The following is a 16,772-nucleotide window of genomic DNA, read 5'->3' as shown; positions in this document are numbered from 1 at the left end:
ATACGGAAGCAGGTTTTGGGGACAAAGAAGATGAGGAGGAGGAGGAGGTTGTAGATAGCTCACAGCAAGCAAGCGGAGAAACCGGTTTTCCCGACAGCCAGGAACTGTTTCTCACCCTAGACCTGGAGCCAGTACCCCCCGAACCCACCCAAGGCTGCCTCCTGGACCCAGCAGGCGGAGAAGGGACCTCTGGTAAGTGTACCTTTTAAAATACTATACATGGTTTAAAAGCAAGCATGTGAAAGGATTACTTTGCCCTGGCATTTGCGGTTCTCCTAGATGTAGTCCTAAAGCCTTTGCAAAAGGTTTCTGGGGAGGGCAGCCTTATTGCGTCCTTCATGGTAGGACACTTTACCACTCCAGGCCAGTAACACATACTCGGGAATCATTGTAGAACAAAGCATTGCAGTGTATGTTTGCTGGCATTCAAACAACATCCGTTCTTTATCTCTCTGTGTTATCCTCAGGAGAGTGAGATATAATTCACGGTCACCTGGTTGAAATAGAGTGCTTTTCTTCAGGGGACACTCAGAGGAGCCCATTCCTGCTGGGCTGTTTGCCTGTGGCTAAACAGAAATGTTCCCCGCTGTTAGCCACAGGGAGGGGAAGGTTGAGGGGGTAGTCACGCGGTGGGAGGAGGCAAAATGCGACCTTGTAACGAAAGCACATGTGCTATGTATGTAATGTTAACAGCAAGGTTTACCCTGAAAGAGTGTAGCCACTATTTTATAAAACGTGTCTTTTTAAATACCGCTGTCCCTTTTTTTTTTCTCCACCAGCTGCATGTGTTTCAATGATCACAGGATCTTCTCCTTCCCAGAGGCTAGTGAAGCTTAGAAAGAAAGAAAAACGCACTCACGATGAAATGTTCTCCGAGCTCATGCTGTCCTCCCACACTGACAGAGCACAGACGAATGCGTGGAGGCAAATAATGTCAGAGTGCAGAAAAGCACAAAATGACCGGGAGGAGAGGTGGCGGGCTGAAGAGAGTAAGTGGTGGGCTGAAGAGAGTAAGTGGCGGGCTGAAGAGAGTAAGTGGCGGGCTGAAGACAGGGCTGAAGCTCAAATGTGGCGGCAGCGTGATGAGAGGAGGCAGGATTCAATGCTGAGGCTGCTGCAGGACCAAACCAGTATGCTCCAGTGTATGGTTGAGCTGCAGCAAAGGCAGCTGGAGCACAGACTGCCACTGCTGCCCCTCTGTAACCAACCGCCCTCCTCCCCAAGTTCCATAGCCTCCACACCCAGACGCCCAAGAACGTGGTGAGGGGGCCTCCGGCCAACCAGCCACTCCACCACAGAGGATTGCCCAAAAAAAAGAAGGCTGTCATTCAATAAATTTTAAAGTTGTAAACTTTTAAAGTGCTGTGCTTAAAGTGCTGTGTGGCATTTTCCTTCCCTCCTCCACCAGCCCTCCTGGGCTACCTTGGTAGTCATCCCCCTATTTGTGTGATGAATGAATAAAGAATGCATGAATGTGAAGCAACAATGACTTTATTGCCTCTGCAAGCGGTGATTGAAGGGAGGAGGGGCGGGTGGTTAGCTTACAGGGAAGTAGAGTGAACCAAGGGGCGGGGGGTTTCATCAAGGAGAAACAAACAGAACTTTCACACCGTAGCCTGGCCAGTCATGAAACTGGTTTTCAAAGCTTCTCTGATGCGTACCGCGCCCTCCTGTGCTCTTCTAACCGCCCTGGTGTCTGGCTGCGCGTAACCAGCAGCCAGGCGATTTGCCTCAACCTCCCACCCCGCCATAAACGTCTCCCCCTTACTCTCACAGATATTGTGGAGCACACAGCAAGCAGTAATAACAGTGGGAATATTGGTTTCGCTGAGGTCTAAGCGAGTCAGTAAACTGCGCCAGCGCGCCTTTAAACGTCCAAATGCACATTCTACCACCATTCTGCACTTGCTCAGCCTGTAGTTGAACAGCTCCTGACTACTGTCCAGGCTGCCTGTGTACGGCTTCATGAGCCATGGCATTAAGGAGTAGGCTGGGTCCCCAAGGATACATATAGGCATTTCAACATCCCCAACAGTTATTTTCTGGTCTGGGAATAAAGTCCCTTCCTGCAGCTTTTGAAACAGACCAGAGTTCCTGAAGATGCGAGCATCATGCACCTTTCCCGGCCATCCCACGTTGATGTTGGGGAAACGTCCCTTGTGATCCACCAGAGCTTGCAGCACTATCGAAAAGTACCCCTTGCGGTTTATGTACTCGGCAGCTTGGTGCTCCGGTGCCAAGATAGGGATATGGGTTCCGTCTATAGCCCCACCACAGTTAGGGAATCCCATTGCAGCAAAGCCATCCACTATGACCTGCACATTTCCCAGGGTCACTACCCTTGATATCAGCAGATCTTTGATTGCGTGGGCTACTTGCATCACAGCAGCCCCCACTGTAGATTTGCCCACTCCAAATTGATTCCCAACTGACCGGTAGCTGTCTGGCGTTGCAAGCTTCCACAGGGCTATCGCCACTCGCTTCTCAACTCTGAGGGCTGCTCTCATCTTGGTATTCATGCGCTTCAGGGCAGGAGAAAGCAAGTCACAAAGTTCCATGAAAGTGCCCTTACGCATGCGAAAGTTTCGCAGCCACTGGGAATCGTCCCAGACCTGCAACATTATGCGGTCCCACCAGTCTGTGCTTGTTTCCCGAGCCCAGAATTGGCATTCCACAGCATGAACCTGCCCCATTAGCACCATGATGCATGCAGTGGCAGGGCCCATGCTTTCAGAGAAATCTGTGTCCATGTCCTGATCACTCACGTGACCGCGCTGACGTCGCCTCCTCGCCCGGTATCGCTTTGCCAGGTTCTGGTGCTGCATATACTGCTGGATAATGCGTGTGGTGTTTAATGTGCTCCTAATTGCCAAAGTGAGCTGAGCGGCCTCCATGCTTGCCTTGGTATGGCGTCCGCACAGAAAAAAGGCATGGAACGATTGTCTGCCAAAGCTCTACAGATATAGAGCAGGTTGCACAGAGGAGCCAAGAGGCCAGTGAAGAAGCTTGGCAACATGTGACCTCCAGAAGAGGTAAGCGGAATGTCCGGGTTCCAGTAACACAGACACAGGTAACTAACCGCTTTCATGTTCTCTCCACAGGTATCGTTGCGGAGAGTGGACCAGATGATATGTCTGGGGCGAGAAAGCAGAAGGAGACTCTGCTGGTTGGAAGGCATGAGATGCGCTGTCCTGAGGTTGGGGGTTCCACGACCACCACCCCCAAGAGGAGAAGGCGGGTGGTGGTGGTCGGGGACTCTCTCCTCCGGGGGACTGAGTCATCTATCTGCCGCCCTGACCGGGAAAACCGAGAAGTCTGCTGCTTGCCAGGGGCTAAGATTCGCGATGTGACGGAGAGACTGCCGAGACTCATCAAGCCCTCGGATCGCTACCCCTTCCTGCTTCTCCACGTGGGCACCAATGATACTGCCAAGAATGACCTCGAGCGGATCACTGCGGACTATGTGGCTCTAGGAAGAAGAATAAAGGAGTTGGAGGCGCAAGTGGTGTTCTCGTCCATCCTCCCCGTGGAAGGAAAAGGCCTAGGTAGGGAGCGTCGAATCATGGAAGTCAACGAATGGCTACGCAGGTGGTGTCGGAGAGAAGGCTTTGGTTTCTTTGACCATGGGATGGTGTTCCATGAAGGAGGAGTGCTGGGCAGAGACGGGCTCCATCTTACAAAGAGAGGGAAGAGCATCTTTGCCAGCAGGCTGGCTAACCTAGTGAGGAGGGCTTTAAACTAGGTTCACCGGGGGAAGGAGACCAAAGCCCTGAGGTAAGTGGGAAAGCGGGATACCGGGAGGAAGCACAGGCAGGAATGTCTGTGAGGGGAGGGCTCCTGCCTCATACTGGCAATGAGGGGCGATCAACAGGTTATCTCAAGTGCTTATATACAAATGCACAAAGCCTTGGAAACAAGCAGGGAGAACTGGAGGTCCTGGTGATGTCAAGGAACTATGACGTGATCGGAATAACAGAGACTTGGTGGGATAACTCACATGACTGGAGTACTGTCATGGATGGTTATAAACTGTTCAGGAAGGACAGGCAGGGCAGAAAAGGTGGGGGAGTAGCACTGTATGTAAGGGAGCAGTATGACTGCTCAGAGCTCCGGTATGAAACTGCAGAAAAACCTGAGTGTCTCTGGATTAAGTTTAGAAGTGTGTGCAACAAGAGTGATGTAGTGGTGGGAGTCTGCTATAGACCACCGGACCAGGGGGATGAGGTGGATGAGGCTTTCTTCCGGCAGCTCACGGAAGCTACTAGATCGCATGCCCTGATTCTCATGGGTGACTTTAATTTTCCTGATATCTGCTGGGAGAGCAATACAGCGGTGCATAGACAATCCAGGAAGTTTTTGGAAAGCGTAGGGGACAATTTCCTGGCGCAAGTGCTAGAGGAGCCAACTAGGGGGGGCGCTTTTCTTGACCTGCTGCTCACAAACCGGGTAGAATTAGTGGGGGAAGCAAAAGTGGATGGGAATCTGGGAGGCAGTGACCATGAGTTGATTGAGTTCAGGATCCTGACGCAGGGAAGAAAGGTAAGCAGCAGGATACGGACCCTGGACTTCAGGAAAGCAGACTTCGACTCCTTCAGGGAACGGATGGCCAGGATCCCCTGGGGGACTAACTTGAAGGGGAAAGGAGTCCAGGAGAGCTGGCTGTATTTCAAGGAATCCCTGTTGAGGTTACAGGGACAAACCATCCCGATGAGTCGAAAGAATAGTAAATATGGCAGGCGACCAGCTTGGCTTAATGGTGAAATCCTAGCGGATATTAAACATAAAAAAGAAGCTTACAAGAAGTGGAAGGTTGGACATATGACCAGGGAAGAGTATAAAAATATTGCTCGGGCATGTAGGAATGTTATCAGGAGGGCCAAATCGCACCTGGAGCTGCAGCTAGCCAGAGATGTCAAGAGTAACAAGAAGGGTTTCTTCAGGTATGTTGGCAACAAGAAGAAAGCCAAGGAATGTGTGGGCCCCTTACTGAATGAGGGAGGCAACCTAGTGACAGAGGATGTGGAAAAAGCTAATGTACTCAATGCTTTTTTTGCCTCTGTTTTCACTAACAAGGTCAGCTCCCAGACTGCTGCGCTGGGCATCACAAAATGCGGAAGAGATGGCCAGCCCTCTGTGGAGATAGAGGCGGTTAGGGACTATTTAGAAAAGCTGGACGTGCACAAGTCCATGGGGCCGGATGAGTTGCATCCGAGAGTGCTGAAGGAATTGGCGGCTGTGATTGCAGAGCCACTGGCCATTATCTTTGAAAACTCGTGGCGAACCGGGGAAGTCCCGGCTGACTGGAAAAAGGCTAATGTAGTGCCAATCTTTAAAAAAGGGAAGAAGGAAGATCCTGGGAACTACAGGCCAGTCAGCCTCACCTCAGTCCCTGGAAAAATCATGGAGCAGGTCCTCAAAGAATCAATCCTGAAGCACTTGCATGAGAGGAAAGTGATCAGGAACAGCCAGCATGGATTCACCAAGGGAAGGTCATGCCTGACTAATCTAATCGCCTTTTATGATGAGATTACTGGTTCTGTGGATGAAGGGAAAGCAGTGGATGTATTGTTTCTTGACTTTAGCAAAGCTTTTGACACGGTCTCCCATAGTATTCTTGTCAGCAAGTTAAGGAAGTATGGGCTGGATGAATGCACTATAAGGTGGGTAGAAAGCTGGCTAAATTGTCGGGCTCAACGGGTAGTGATCAATGGCTCCATGTCTAGTTGGCAGCCGGTATCAAGTGGAGTGCCCCAAGGGTCGGTCCTGGGGCCGGTTTTATTCAATATCTTCATAAATGATCTGGAGGATGGTGTGGATTGCACTCTCAGCAAATTTGCGGATGATACTAAACTGGGAGGAGTGGTAGATACGCTGGAGGGGAGGGATAGGATACAGAAGGACCTAGACCAATTGGAAGATTGGGCCAAAAGGAATCTGATGAGGTTCAATAAGGATAAGTGCAGGGTCCTGCACTTAGGACGGAAGAACCCAATGCACAGCTACAGACTAGGGACCGAATGGCTAGGCAGCAGTTCTGCAGAAAAGGACCTAGGGGTGACAGTGGACGAGAAGCTGGATATGAGTCAGCAGTGTGCCCTTGTTGCCAAGAAGGCCAATGGCATTTTGGGATGTACAAGTAGGGGCATAGCGAGCAGATCGAGGGACGTGATCGTTCCCCTCTATTCGACATTGGTGAGGCCTCATCTGGAGTACTGTGTCCAGTTTTGGGCCCCACACTTCAAGAAGGATGTGGATAAATTGGAGAGAGTCCAGCGAAGGGCAACAAAAATGATTAGGGGACTGGAACACATGACTTATGAGGAGAGGCTGAGGGAGCTGGGATTGTTTAGCCTGCAGAAGAGAAGAATGAGGGGGGATTTGATAGCTGCTTTCAACTACCTGAAAGGGGGTTCCAAAGAGGATGGCTCTAGACTGTTCTCAATGGTAGCAGATGACAGAACGAGGAGTAATGGTCTCAAGTTGCAGTGGGGGAGGTTTAGATTGGATATTAGGAAAAACTTTTTCACTAAGAGGGCGGTGAAACACTGGAATGCGTTACCTAGGGAGGTGGTAGAATCTCCTTCCTTAGAGGTTTTTAAGGTCAGGCTTGACAAAGCCCTGGCTGGGATGATTTAACTGGGAATTGGTCCTGCTTTGAGCAGGGGGTTGGACTAGATGACCTTCTGGGGTCCCTTCCAACCCTGATATTCTATGATTCTATGATTCTGACGGAGGGAGGGGCGACTGACGACACGGCTTACAGGGTTGGCTTCAGGGAGCTAAAATCAACAAAGGGGGTGCCTGTACATCAAGGAGTATTTCAGGCAGGACTGCACGGAGGGTTCCAATAAGAAATGGTGCACCTAAGTTATCGTTCTTATTGGAACAAGGAGGTTAGCCTGGCCTCTGATTGATACATGGCTAGATTTACCTCGCTGCACCTTCTCTGTGAGTGACTGCAGTGTGATCTAGAGGAATGAGTCCCCTAGACAAGGGAGGAGGCAAATGAGTACAAAACAAATCTGGTCTATTTCTTGTTCTGACCCACTCCATCTATCTTTTACATCTTTGGCTGGCAGCAGACGGTGCAGAAGGACTGCATGCCATCCACATCTCATGGCTGCTCGGCAGAAGATGGTACAGTACGACTGCTAGCCATCTTCATCTCTTGCCTGCCTGGCAGAAGATGGTACAATACGACTGCTAGCAATCCTCATCTCTTGCCTGCCTGGCAGAAGATGGTACAGTATGACTGCTAGCAGTCCGTATCGCCTGCCCGCTCACCATAAGACGGTTCAATAGGACTGACTGCAGGACTAAAGAGAATGACCTGGTCAGGTCACTCCAAATTTAGTCCCTGCGCCCATGTCTGCCCAGGCGCTCCCAGCCGACGTGGCCAGGAGCACCTCGGACACGACGAGGACGACTACCAGTCGTATTGCACCGTCTGCTGCCAGAAGGCAATGGGTTGCTGCTACTGTGCAGCAAAGCCGTACCGCGTCTGCCAGCACCCAGGAGACATAGGGTGACGGTTACCTGAGCGGGCTCCATGCTTGCCGTGCTATGGCGTCTGCACAGGTAACTCAGGAAAAAAGGCGCGAAATGATTGTCTGCCCTTGCTTTCACGGAGGGAGGGAGGGAACGGGGGCCTGACGATACGTACCCAGAACCACCCGCGACAATGTTTTAGCCCCATCAGAGTGCTCCATTGTGACTGCTCTGGACAGCACTCTCAGATGCCCGATTGTTTGCTGTTGCTCTGACACCGGGAGGGGCGCTTACAGGGTTGGCTTCAGGGAGCTAAAATCAACAAAGGGGGTGGCTTTACATCAAGGAGTATTTCAGGCAGGACTGCACGGAGGGTTCCAATAAGAAATGGTGCACCTAAGTTTTTGTCCTTATTGGAACAAGAAGGTTAGCCTGGCCTCTGATTGACACATGGCTAGATTTACCTCACTGCACCTTCTCTGTGAGTGACTGCAGTGTGATCTAGAAGAATGAGTCCCCTAGACAGGGGAGGGGGGGAAGCAAATGAGTACAAAACAAATCTGGTCTATTTCTTGTTTTGATCCACTCCATCTATCTTTTACATCTTTGGCTGGCAGCAGACGGTGCAGAAGGACTGCATGCCATCCACATCTCATGGCTGCTCGGCAGAAGATGGTACAGTACGACTGCTAGCAGTCCGTATCGCCTGCCCGCTCACCATAAGACAGTTCAATAGGACTGACTGCAGGACTAAAGAGAATGACCTGGTCAAGTCACTCCAAATTTAGTCCCTGCGCCCATGTCTGCCCAGGCGCTCCTGATCGACCTCACAGAGGCGACCAGGAGCACCTCGGACATGACGATGATGGCTACCAGTCGTACTGTACCGTCTGCTGCCACAAGGCAAGGGGTTGCTGCTACTGTGTAGCAATGCCGTACCACGTCTGCCAGCACCCAGGAGACATAGGGTGACGGTTACCTGAGCGGGCTCCATGCTTGCAGTGGTATGGTGTCTGCACAGGTAACTCAGAAAAAAAGGCGCGAAACGATTGTCTGCCCTTGTTTTCACGGAAGGAGGGAGGGAACGGGGTCCTGACGATATGTACCCAGAACCACCCGCGACAATGTTTTAGCCCCATCAGGCATTGGGATCTCAACCCAGAATTCCAATGGGCAGCGGAGACTGCGGGAACTGTGGGATAGCTACCCACAGTGCAACGTTCCGGAAGTCGACTCTAGCCTCCGTACTGTGGAAGCGCTCCGCCGAGTTAATGCATTTAATGCACTTAGAGCATTTTCTGTGGGGACACACACACTCGAATATATAAAACCGATTTCTAAAAAACCGACTTCTATAAATTCGACCTTATTCCGTAGTGTAGACATACCCTAAGGGTGAGAAGTTCATTATGTATAACTATTTAGCCCCTTATCTCTCTGCTGATGCAAGCAGTTAGGCACTAATTACTCCCAATTGAGAAAGTGATCTGTGCTATATGGACATCTGTCCATTATTGTACTGACTCATTTCACACAGCTCCCTGAACAGTCTGATGCTAGCAATATTTTATTACTGACCAGAGCCCAAGTTGAACCAAGAACCTAGGTGAAAGACTTTACAAAGCATCCTGTGAGACTTCATCTTGTTAAATCATTTTTAAACCTCTGACACTGGATTAATTAGTTTTTAATGCACTTTGAAATATGTAAAGTGCCATGTAAATGCTAAAGATTATTTTTGGTGAGTCCAAAGTTGTCAACACTAATAAAAAGATTTTAAAACAGGGGTGGGCAAACTTTTTGGCCTGAGGGCCACATTAGGTTTCCGAAATTGTATGGAGGGCTGACTAGAGGAGGCTGTGCCCCCCCCAAACAGCCAGGCGTGGCCCGGCCCCCGCCCCCATCCGACCCCCCCTGCTTCTCATCCCCTGACGGCCCCCCCCAGGACTCCTGCCCCATCCAACCCCCTGTTTCCTGTCCCTTGATGGCCCCCCCGGGACCCCAGCCCGCCCCCTGCCATCCCATCCAACCCCTCCTCTCATTCCTGACTGCCCCCCTGGAACTCCTGCCCCATCCAATCACCCTTTCTCCCTGACTGCCCCGGGAACCCCTGCCTCTGACTGCCCCCTGCCACCCCATCCAACCCCCCCTCTCCTTCCTGACTGCCCCCCCGGGACCCCTGACCCCATTCAACCCTCCTGTTCCCCGCCCTCTGACTGCCTCAACCCCATCCACATCCCCGCCAACTGACCACCACCCCGAACTCCCCTGCCCTCTATCCAACCCCCCTGATCCCTTTCCGCACTGCCTGGAGCACCAGTGGCTGGCAGTGCTACAGCCGTGCCACTCAGAGCACCAGGACAGGTTGCCGTGCCGCCCGGCTGGAGCCAGCCATGCCACCGTGCAGCACAGAGCACCAGGTCAGGCAGCAGCTCTGCAGCTGCACTGCCCAGCAAGAGCTCGCAGCCCCGCCGCCTAGAGCATTGAACTGGTGGTGCAGTGAGCTGAGGCTGCAGGGGAGGAGGAACAGCAGGGAAGGGGCCGGGGGCTAGCCTCCTGGTCCAGGAGCTCAGGGGCCGGGCAAGAAGGTCCCGCGGGCCGGATGTGTCCCATGGGCCGTACTTTGCCCACCTCCAATTTAAAAAAACACAGGGAAACAATGAAATCCAATAGCTAAGGCTCAGTACCTAGAGTTAGGAACCCTAGGTTCTATTCCAGACTGCAAATTAACTTAAAACATCACATAACATCTCTGTGTCCCAGTTTTCCAAACTATAAAACAGAGGTAATGTTAACCCCCTTCATGAACAATTATAAAGTATTTTCAGATCTCAGGTTAAAAGCACAGCTAACTGCCCCATATTTTTATTCATAATAAAACAAAAAACATAATTGATGTGCTGTTTAAAAGAATGTTGGACCCACTTTACCACACCTTTCAAGATGAAGTTTAATACAGCAACACTGACAAATAAAGTACAAGAAATAAGGATCCTGTCACACTACCAAGTGTGAAGGATGTCAGACTAAGCTTTACTGTTTTTGATTTATGAAAAGCAAAGAAATATTTCAGTGCAACCCATGGGAGCACTGAAAGATATCTTCACTGATTAGTGACTAAGCCTCATACATAATTCACTAGAAGAACTGAATGAATTATGAGCATTTCTCCCACATGTTAAAATAATGTAGTAATATGATCCTGACAAAGACATCTAGATCAACAGTAACTGTGAAACTATTTATTTATCCTGTGGAATACTAAATATTTTCAGAGCTGGGGATTTTTTTTTTTTTTAGTCTGAAAAGAAGTTTTATTCTGCAACTACATTAACACTTGCTTTTGGATGAGCTGATTAGAGTCCCATCTCAATCCAGAAGCAGATTTCAACTTGATTCCTCTTGGCAACAAGTTATTAGCATAGTCTACTAGCACAGCCCTGTTAAAATGTGTGAGTATTTCCATTATAAACTGCAATCTTCTATACAAATTTGGTACAGAAGGTCTTAGTTTTAAAATAATTTCCCCTATATATTTACACCCTAATTTTCAAAAAGACTAGCTTACATGGTGGTTTGGTTTTGTTTTGTACCACAAGGGTTACAATAGTGGTTTCACTTCTCAGCTAAAAAATGGAGCCTTGTGTCACTGCTCCAATAATGTGTCACAACTTCTCAAAGGTTGGTAAATATCATTATCCTCATTTTAAAGATGGAGAATCTGAGACACAGAGGGCCAAATTTACAAAGTTATTTAGATACTTAAAGATGCCAAAGCACCCAAATGAGTTAGACACATACCTCCCAGTGACTTTCAATAGGAAAAGCCAGGATTTCTGACTCCTAATTCCCTGCTCTAACCATGAAGATGCCATCTCTGTTTTCTATTTATTTATTTAAAAGTTTTTATTTTATTCGCTAAAAAATAAAAGAAGATTTGAACATACCTGAATCCTATTAAAAATTGTTAGTTTGTGTTTCTTTTCAGTCACATGACTTGGTGAAGTACCAGGTAATGAAAAGGAAGCCATGGCCACTTGACTTGGAGAAGCTGTGCAAGACAGGTCAAACTTTAGCTTCTCTTTTCGGACACTGGACAAGCGGCGAGGCCTACCACTGCTGGACTGTAGTTTTCCACTTGTTCCTTTGCAATATCCTTCATTCTTCTCTTTGTTGCTATATACAGAAGTGTTATTTTCTCGCTGACGTGATTTCCCATAAGTAGAGTTTCCCAGGGCCTTATCACATACTGCAGTCTGGGGTTGGCTTGGGTTGTCAGTATCTTTGAATCCCACACACCCTTTCAAGGGTCTAGTCTGCTTGGCAGAGTAAACAGAGTCTGAATTTATGAAAGGGTCAGACAGGGACCGAGAAGACTGCAAAGTAACTGCTGCTTGCTGCCTTCCTATTTGGCCTTGTTCCTCACTAACAGATAACACATCCTTCTGATACTGGGTCAAAGTCTTTTGCATATACATGGGAGACCCTCCACGTTGTGTGTGCTCTAGAAGAGAGTGAATCACGTCAGCCTGCTGCTGCTGCAATACATTTTGGAGTGGTTTTTCTACAGCCTGTTTCACCTCAGAAGTTGCTTTCTGTGATGGAGCCACCACCTGGGTGTGGGACAAAATGTGTTGAGATTTGGTGAACATTTGGAGCAGGTGCTGCTGCACTTGCAAATGCTCCTGGTTCACGGAGGATTCCATGAAAAGCTGCCTGAAGTGTGGGTTAGCATCATTCTGTAACACATTATGCTTCTGAATGTTCTGCCAGTGACAAGAATCAATGTCACATTCTTGTCTTTTTGTTGGCCTAAAGGCTTCCTCAAAACTGCTGAGCTTTGTTTCACCTGAGATTTCCCCTTGGGTCTTCAAAAGTGCGAATGACACAGCATCTGGACACTCATACATCTGTGCAAACGAGTCGAATGCATGAGAAGGTCCAGGAAACCCACCTGAAATATTCTGAGCTGCAACAGATGGATTGTGATTAATATAAACACTATTCCCTTTGCTTTTAGTACAAACTGGCATGTTTCTGATCCACTGAAAATTACTGCTTGACTGATGGGAGGAGTTTGCAGAAATCTTCTGACCTCTGAATAATGGAAAACAAGGTAAAGTGCTGTTTGGCCAATAATCCAGCCCTGTAGTCTCTAAAGGAAACTGTGATTCTGAACGCAGGGATGTATCAGTCAAACTGGTAACTATGTTTTCTCCTGGCGTGATCACAGATAAATTACCAGGATTTATTATGGCATACACATTAGAAGAGGTGGCATTCTTTTGGCAAGAATAATGCTCCTTCACCACGTTGTCACTCGTAGCTTCAAATAGTGCAGTCGTGCTAGATGGGATGCAAGAAACCTTATCAGCTGCAGAGGAGCAAGACTGCAGTGAACCTTTCAAGTCCCCTGCAGACGATGCTGGAGTTGTTGGAAGCTTCTGATTTACAATGCTGCTAACAATACATTTCAGTAGGTCTCTGTTGGGCAGGACAGGATTTGGAGATTTGGATTCAGAGTGAACAGCCAGCCTCTCCATTCTCAAGCTACCTTGTCCTCTTTGGACAAATGCATCATGAGAAGGTGATGAGACCTTACAGGCATCTTCATCACAGGTGGCCTCCTTCAAGATAGACAAGCCGTGTTGCATTTCATAATGTCGAAGCAACGACCGATGGTCACAGTAACTCTTATTGCAACCCTGTTCTATACACATAAATGGTTTTGTTTTCTGATGTGTTAGCATGTGTCCACTCCTGAGGTAAAAAGACAAAAGACAGAAGAGAAGACTCATATTAAAATGACTAGCAGAAATTAAATCATTTCTTTCCTGAACTATTTCAGTTCTCACTTCTATGGTTTTATTAAATCCTGAAGGTCAAATTCTGCACTGACATATCCAGTGCAACTCCTACAGAACTCACAGGGGTTGGACAGAGTGTAAAACAAGGCACAGTTAGGGCTCTCTAAAGCAGGAGGGGTCCACACAGCTGCAGCCCGACTGCTTTTTTTTTCACTCTAGGAAGAAGGATTGCATCACTCCCACCCTCCATCACCTGCACTGGCTGCCTATCGCTGAATCCAATTCAAAACTGACCTTCTCAAAACTCTCAGGAAAGATGTTTTTTAACTGCCAGCACTGAGAAATTCAAAATTTCAAAGCAAATTTGATACAGAAACCAGTGACAAACAATGAATATGGAACACCACAATGCCCTTTCTACAGAGACACTTTTAGGGCGGAACAACATTTTAAAGGACACATATTAATTCAAAATATAGTAATACGGACTGAAACCTCCAGCCCGTTCCCTGGGACTGGCATTTGCACTGGTCCGATGTCTTGGACTTGATACAATTAGTCTGAACCAGCACTGCTACATCAAGAAACCAGAATAGACCACTGAAGGTCCAATACTTCAAGAACAACTAGAGATAGAACAAATGCCATACAGCATTTGAAACACTGAATCCCAGTTATTAATGGTGTGAAAATTTAATCTTTAACTGCAGTTCACAACATATTGGCTGCTGAAACCACACAAGAATTGGCTGTCCAGTACAAGTACTTCCAACACCAGTAAGCTTTTCCCTGGACCACTGAGCAGAAAGAAAAATAAAAGGCTCTTAGTTGCTATTGCACAATACAAGCTTACCAAGTCTTCTGTAGCTGAACTATGTCTTATATGGCTAGTTGAGGCCCTTCCTGCACCAATATGCTCTGGAAATGCTAGAACTAACTTGCTTCTGCTATTGATATAGCTTTGCAATGTAATTTGATGGGGTTTGCTGGCCTGACAAATGCCCACACCAAAGTACCAAAGTAGGGTAACTGTGCGTCTAAACCAAACTGAAACAGGAAAATGAAGTACTACTGAAGTGGATACTATCCACTCTGTTTCAAACATACAAACAAACAAACTGAACATAGTTTTATGCCTTTATATTAGTAAACGCCTACATACAGGTGGTCCTGCCGTTTAAAAGCCTTGCTGCAGATTTTACAGATGTATTTCCGTTCCTGGCTGTGAGTCAGGTTATGTTTGCTAAGAGAGCTGGCACTGCTGAACACCTTTCCACAGAGACTGCAATCCAGAACAGGATTTTGAGGAGAGCTGTGCTGATGCTTCCCTTTCCTGGCACTACCAGAATTGGACTTTCCTTCTTGTTCAACTTCTTTAGGTGCTGCTGGGACAGGAAGCCCCAATTCTAAATAAAGGGTGAAAGTTATACTCATTAGGTAACACACAGTATCTTAGTAAATTACCCCAATAATGTAAGGTTTCATAGATTTCTCTTTTTAATTCCCCTAAATTTTCTGTTGGGAGCCTAGTTACAGGGCAGGATAACTAGTACAAGCATGATGCACCACAGGTTTGTGTCTAACAATGTAGCCTGTGATCTGCAACACCACTGCTTTTCCAGGCCTATGTCCTCACCCAGCTCTGACAATGCACCTCAGTTGTGGCTTGCTATTTCAGTCCTGAATCTCTTGAGCAGTGTCAACTGACCTGAATTCTGCCACACTGTTTCCGCTTTTTTGGACAAAAATGGACACAGGAGACTCCTCCGAATTATTTTGCACTTGTGACCTTATCAATATTTAAACCAAGGTCACCAGAGATGACTGACTAGTTAATAAATTCATTGAGCCACTAAGCTTACATTGTTTTCATAAATCTAAGATTAATTACCTATGAACCAGAATGAAAAAGGAGAGAGGTAGATATACTACAAATTTTATCAGTTGGCCTAATCAGTTAAATAAAAGCACCAAATTTTATAAAAAAAATTCTATCATTCTCTTATTTGAGCACTCCTGCTTGTGTTTTTTTGTTTTTTCTGTCTTCAAATTTCCTTGAACTTTTGCATGATCACTGATCTGCATTAGCAGTGATGCTACCCTGTTCTTTCAAGGACAGTATTTTACTCAGGACATTCTCCTTTTAACTTCTAATTGCAAATTTTGGAGAAAGCCCATTCTTCTAAATCCATTTCCCAGAGAACTTGAAATGCAAAAATTAAACAGAATGTCTCTTCTATGCTTCAAGGAAAGCTAGTAATGTAAACGTTAGCAGCATATTTAGCAAATCTGTTATCTTAATGTTTTTAAATTTTCCATTTGCAGTTTTGAGATCAAGTTGCAAAGACTTTGAACAGAGAGTGTATTCCTAGTCATGGTACAATTTTAAGGAAACAGAGTCGTAGGGGAAATATTCCTATCCTATTTAATATTACAGTAATTATAAGTAACTATTTTCTATAGAGCTATAAATACACATGACAATTTATAAGACAAATAAAGACGCAAAATTTTCAAAAGCACCTAAGTGACTTAGAAGTCTTAAGTCTCATTTTCAAAAGGCACTTGAAATTGGGATTTAGGCTTCTCGTCATTTAGGGGCTTTTGAAAATTTTACCCAATGTCCCTGCCCCAAAGAGATTATCACTAGGTCTACTTTAGCTTCTAAATTAACTACTGAAGAATTTCTGGCTACACTGAACTGTAAAATTATAACCAAAGGAGATTCCAATGTACTCACCACACAAAGAAGGCTGTGAGCCAAAGTCAGACTCATCAAGGAGTTTAACAAAATCACAGTCCTTCACAGAATACAAAGACAGTGCATCTAAATTGTCCTCCAAAGTGTCATTAGCCATATCTGCAGCTGAAAGGCTAGGATCCATATCTAGGCTGCTTAGGCCAGTATACATTATGTCTCTTGTATCTGGACACAGCTTAAGGTTGAGAGTGTCACTACAGTTCAGCCCTTGACTCTCTGAAAATCCAGGAATATGCATCTCTGATTGGATGAAGTTTTCATCACTGAGGTGGTACTGGTCCATGTTTACCCACCTTTAATGTTTGGTCAGGGAATATGCTTTGGTTTCTGATAAACTAGGACAAGACTCAGAGCTTGAAAACTGCATTAGTGTATAGCAAGATTCCTAAACAAAAGGTAACAGGAAAAAGTTAGATAACAGAGATGAACAGATAATACATTTTAAAATGAAAGCAATACCAGTATTGATACATTAGCCCATATATATATAAACCAATCCTTATTATATAGTATTCTAGATAAATACTTCTGGTTTGTATTTTAGATGGAAATATGTGTTCAAATTAAAAGTGCTTTCAAACAACTGGAACTTTGTATGTGTGGTTAAATCCATTTTGCTCTTTAAGCTACACTGATCATCAGGAACAGATTTGGCAGAATTCATATTTTTTAAATATAAATTTGAGGGATAATATTGATGTTTATATTTAAGCATT

At 46.6% G+C, this 16,772-nt stretch overlaps 1 protein-coding gene across 1 annotated transcript in view; it reads right to left on the bottom strand.

Annotated features, from left to right (window-relative positions):
- Positions 1–16,772, bottom strand: part of ZNF541 (zinc finger protein 541) — a 56,106-nt gene that overhangs the window by 37,221 nt on the left and 2,113 nt on the right. The window contains exons 2-4 of the mRNA XM_084612089.1: positions 16,036–16,441; positions 14,458–14,701; positions 11,436–13,248 (exon numbers count right to left, since the gene is read on the bottom strand). Of these exons, the coding sequence (XP_084468215.1) occupies positions 11,436–13,248; positions 14,458–14,701; positions 16,036–16,339 (2,361 nt within the window). The 5' untranslated portion in view covers positions 16,340–16,441. The remainder of the gene's footprint in view (positions 1–11,435; positions 13,249–14,457; positions 14,702–16,035; positions 16,442–16,772) is intronic.

Source organism: Lepidochelys olivacea, assembly GCF_965140295.1.
Source record: "Lepidochelys olivacea isolate rLepOli2 genome assembly, chromosome: 23".
Classification (NCBI taxonomy): Eukaryota; Metazoa; Chordata; order Testudines; family Cheloniidae; genus Lepidochelys; species Lepidochelys olivacea.
Note: the sequence above shows the minus strand (reverse complement) of the source record. Positions and strands in the feature narration are given on the sequence as shown.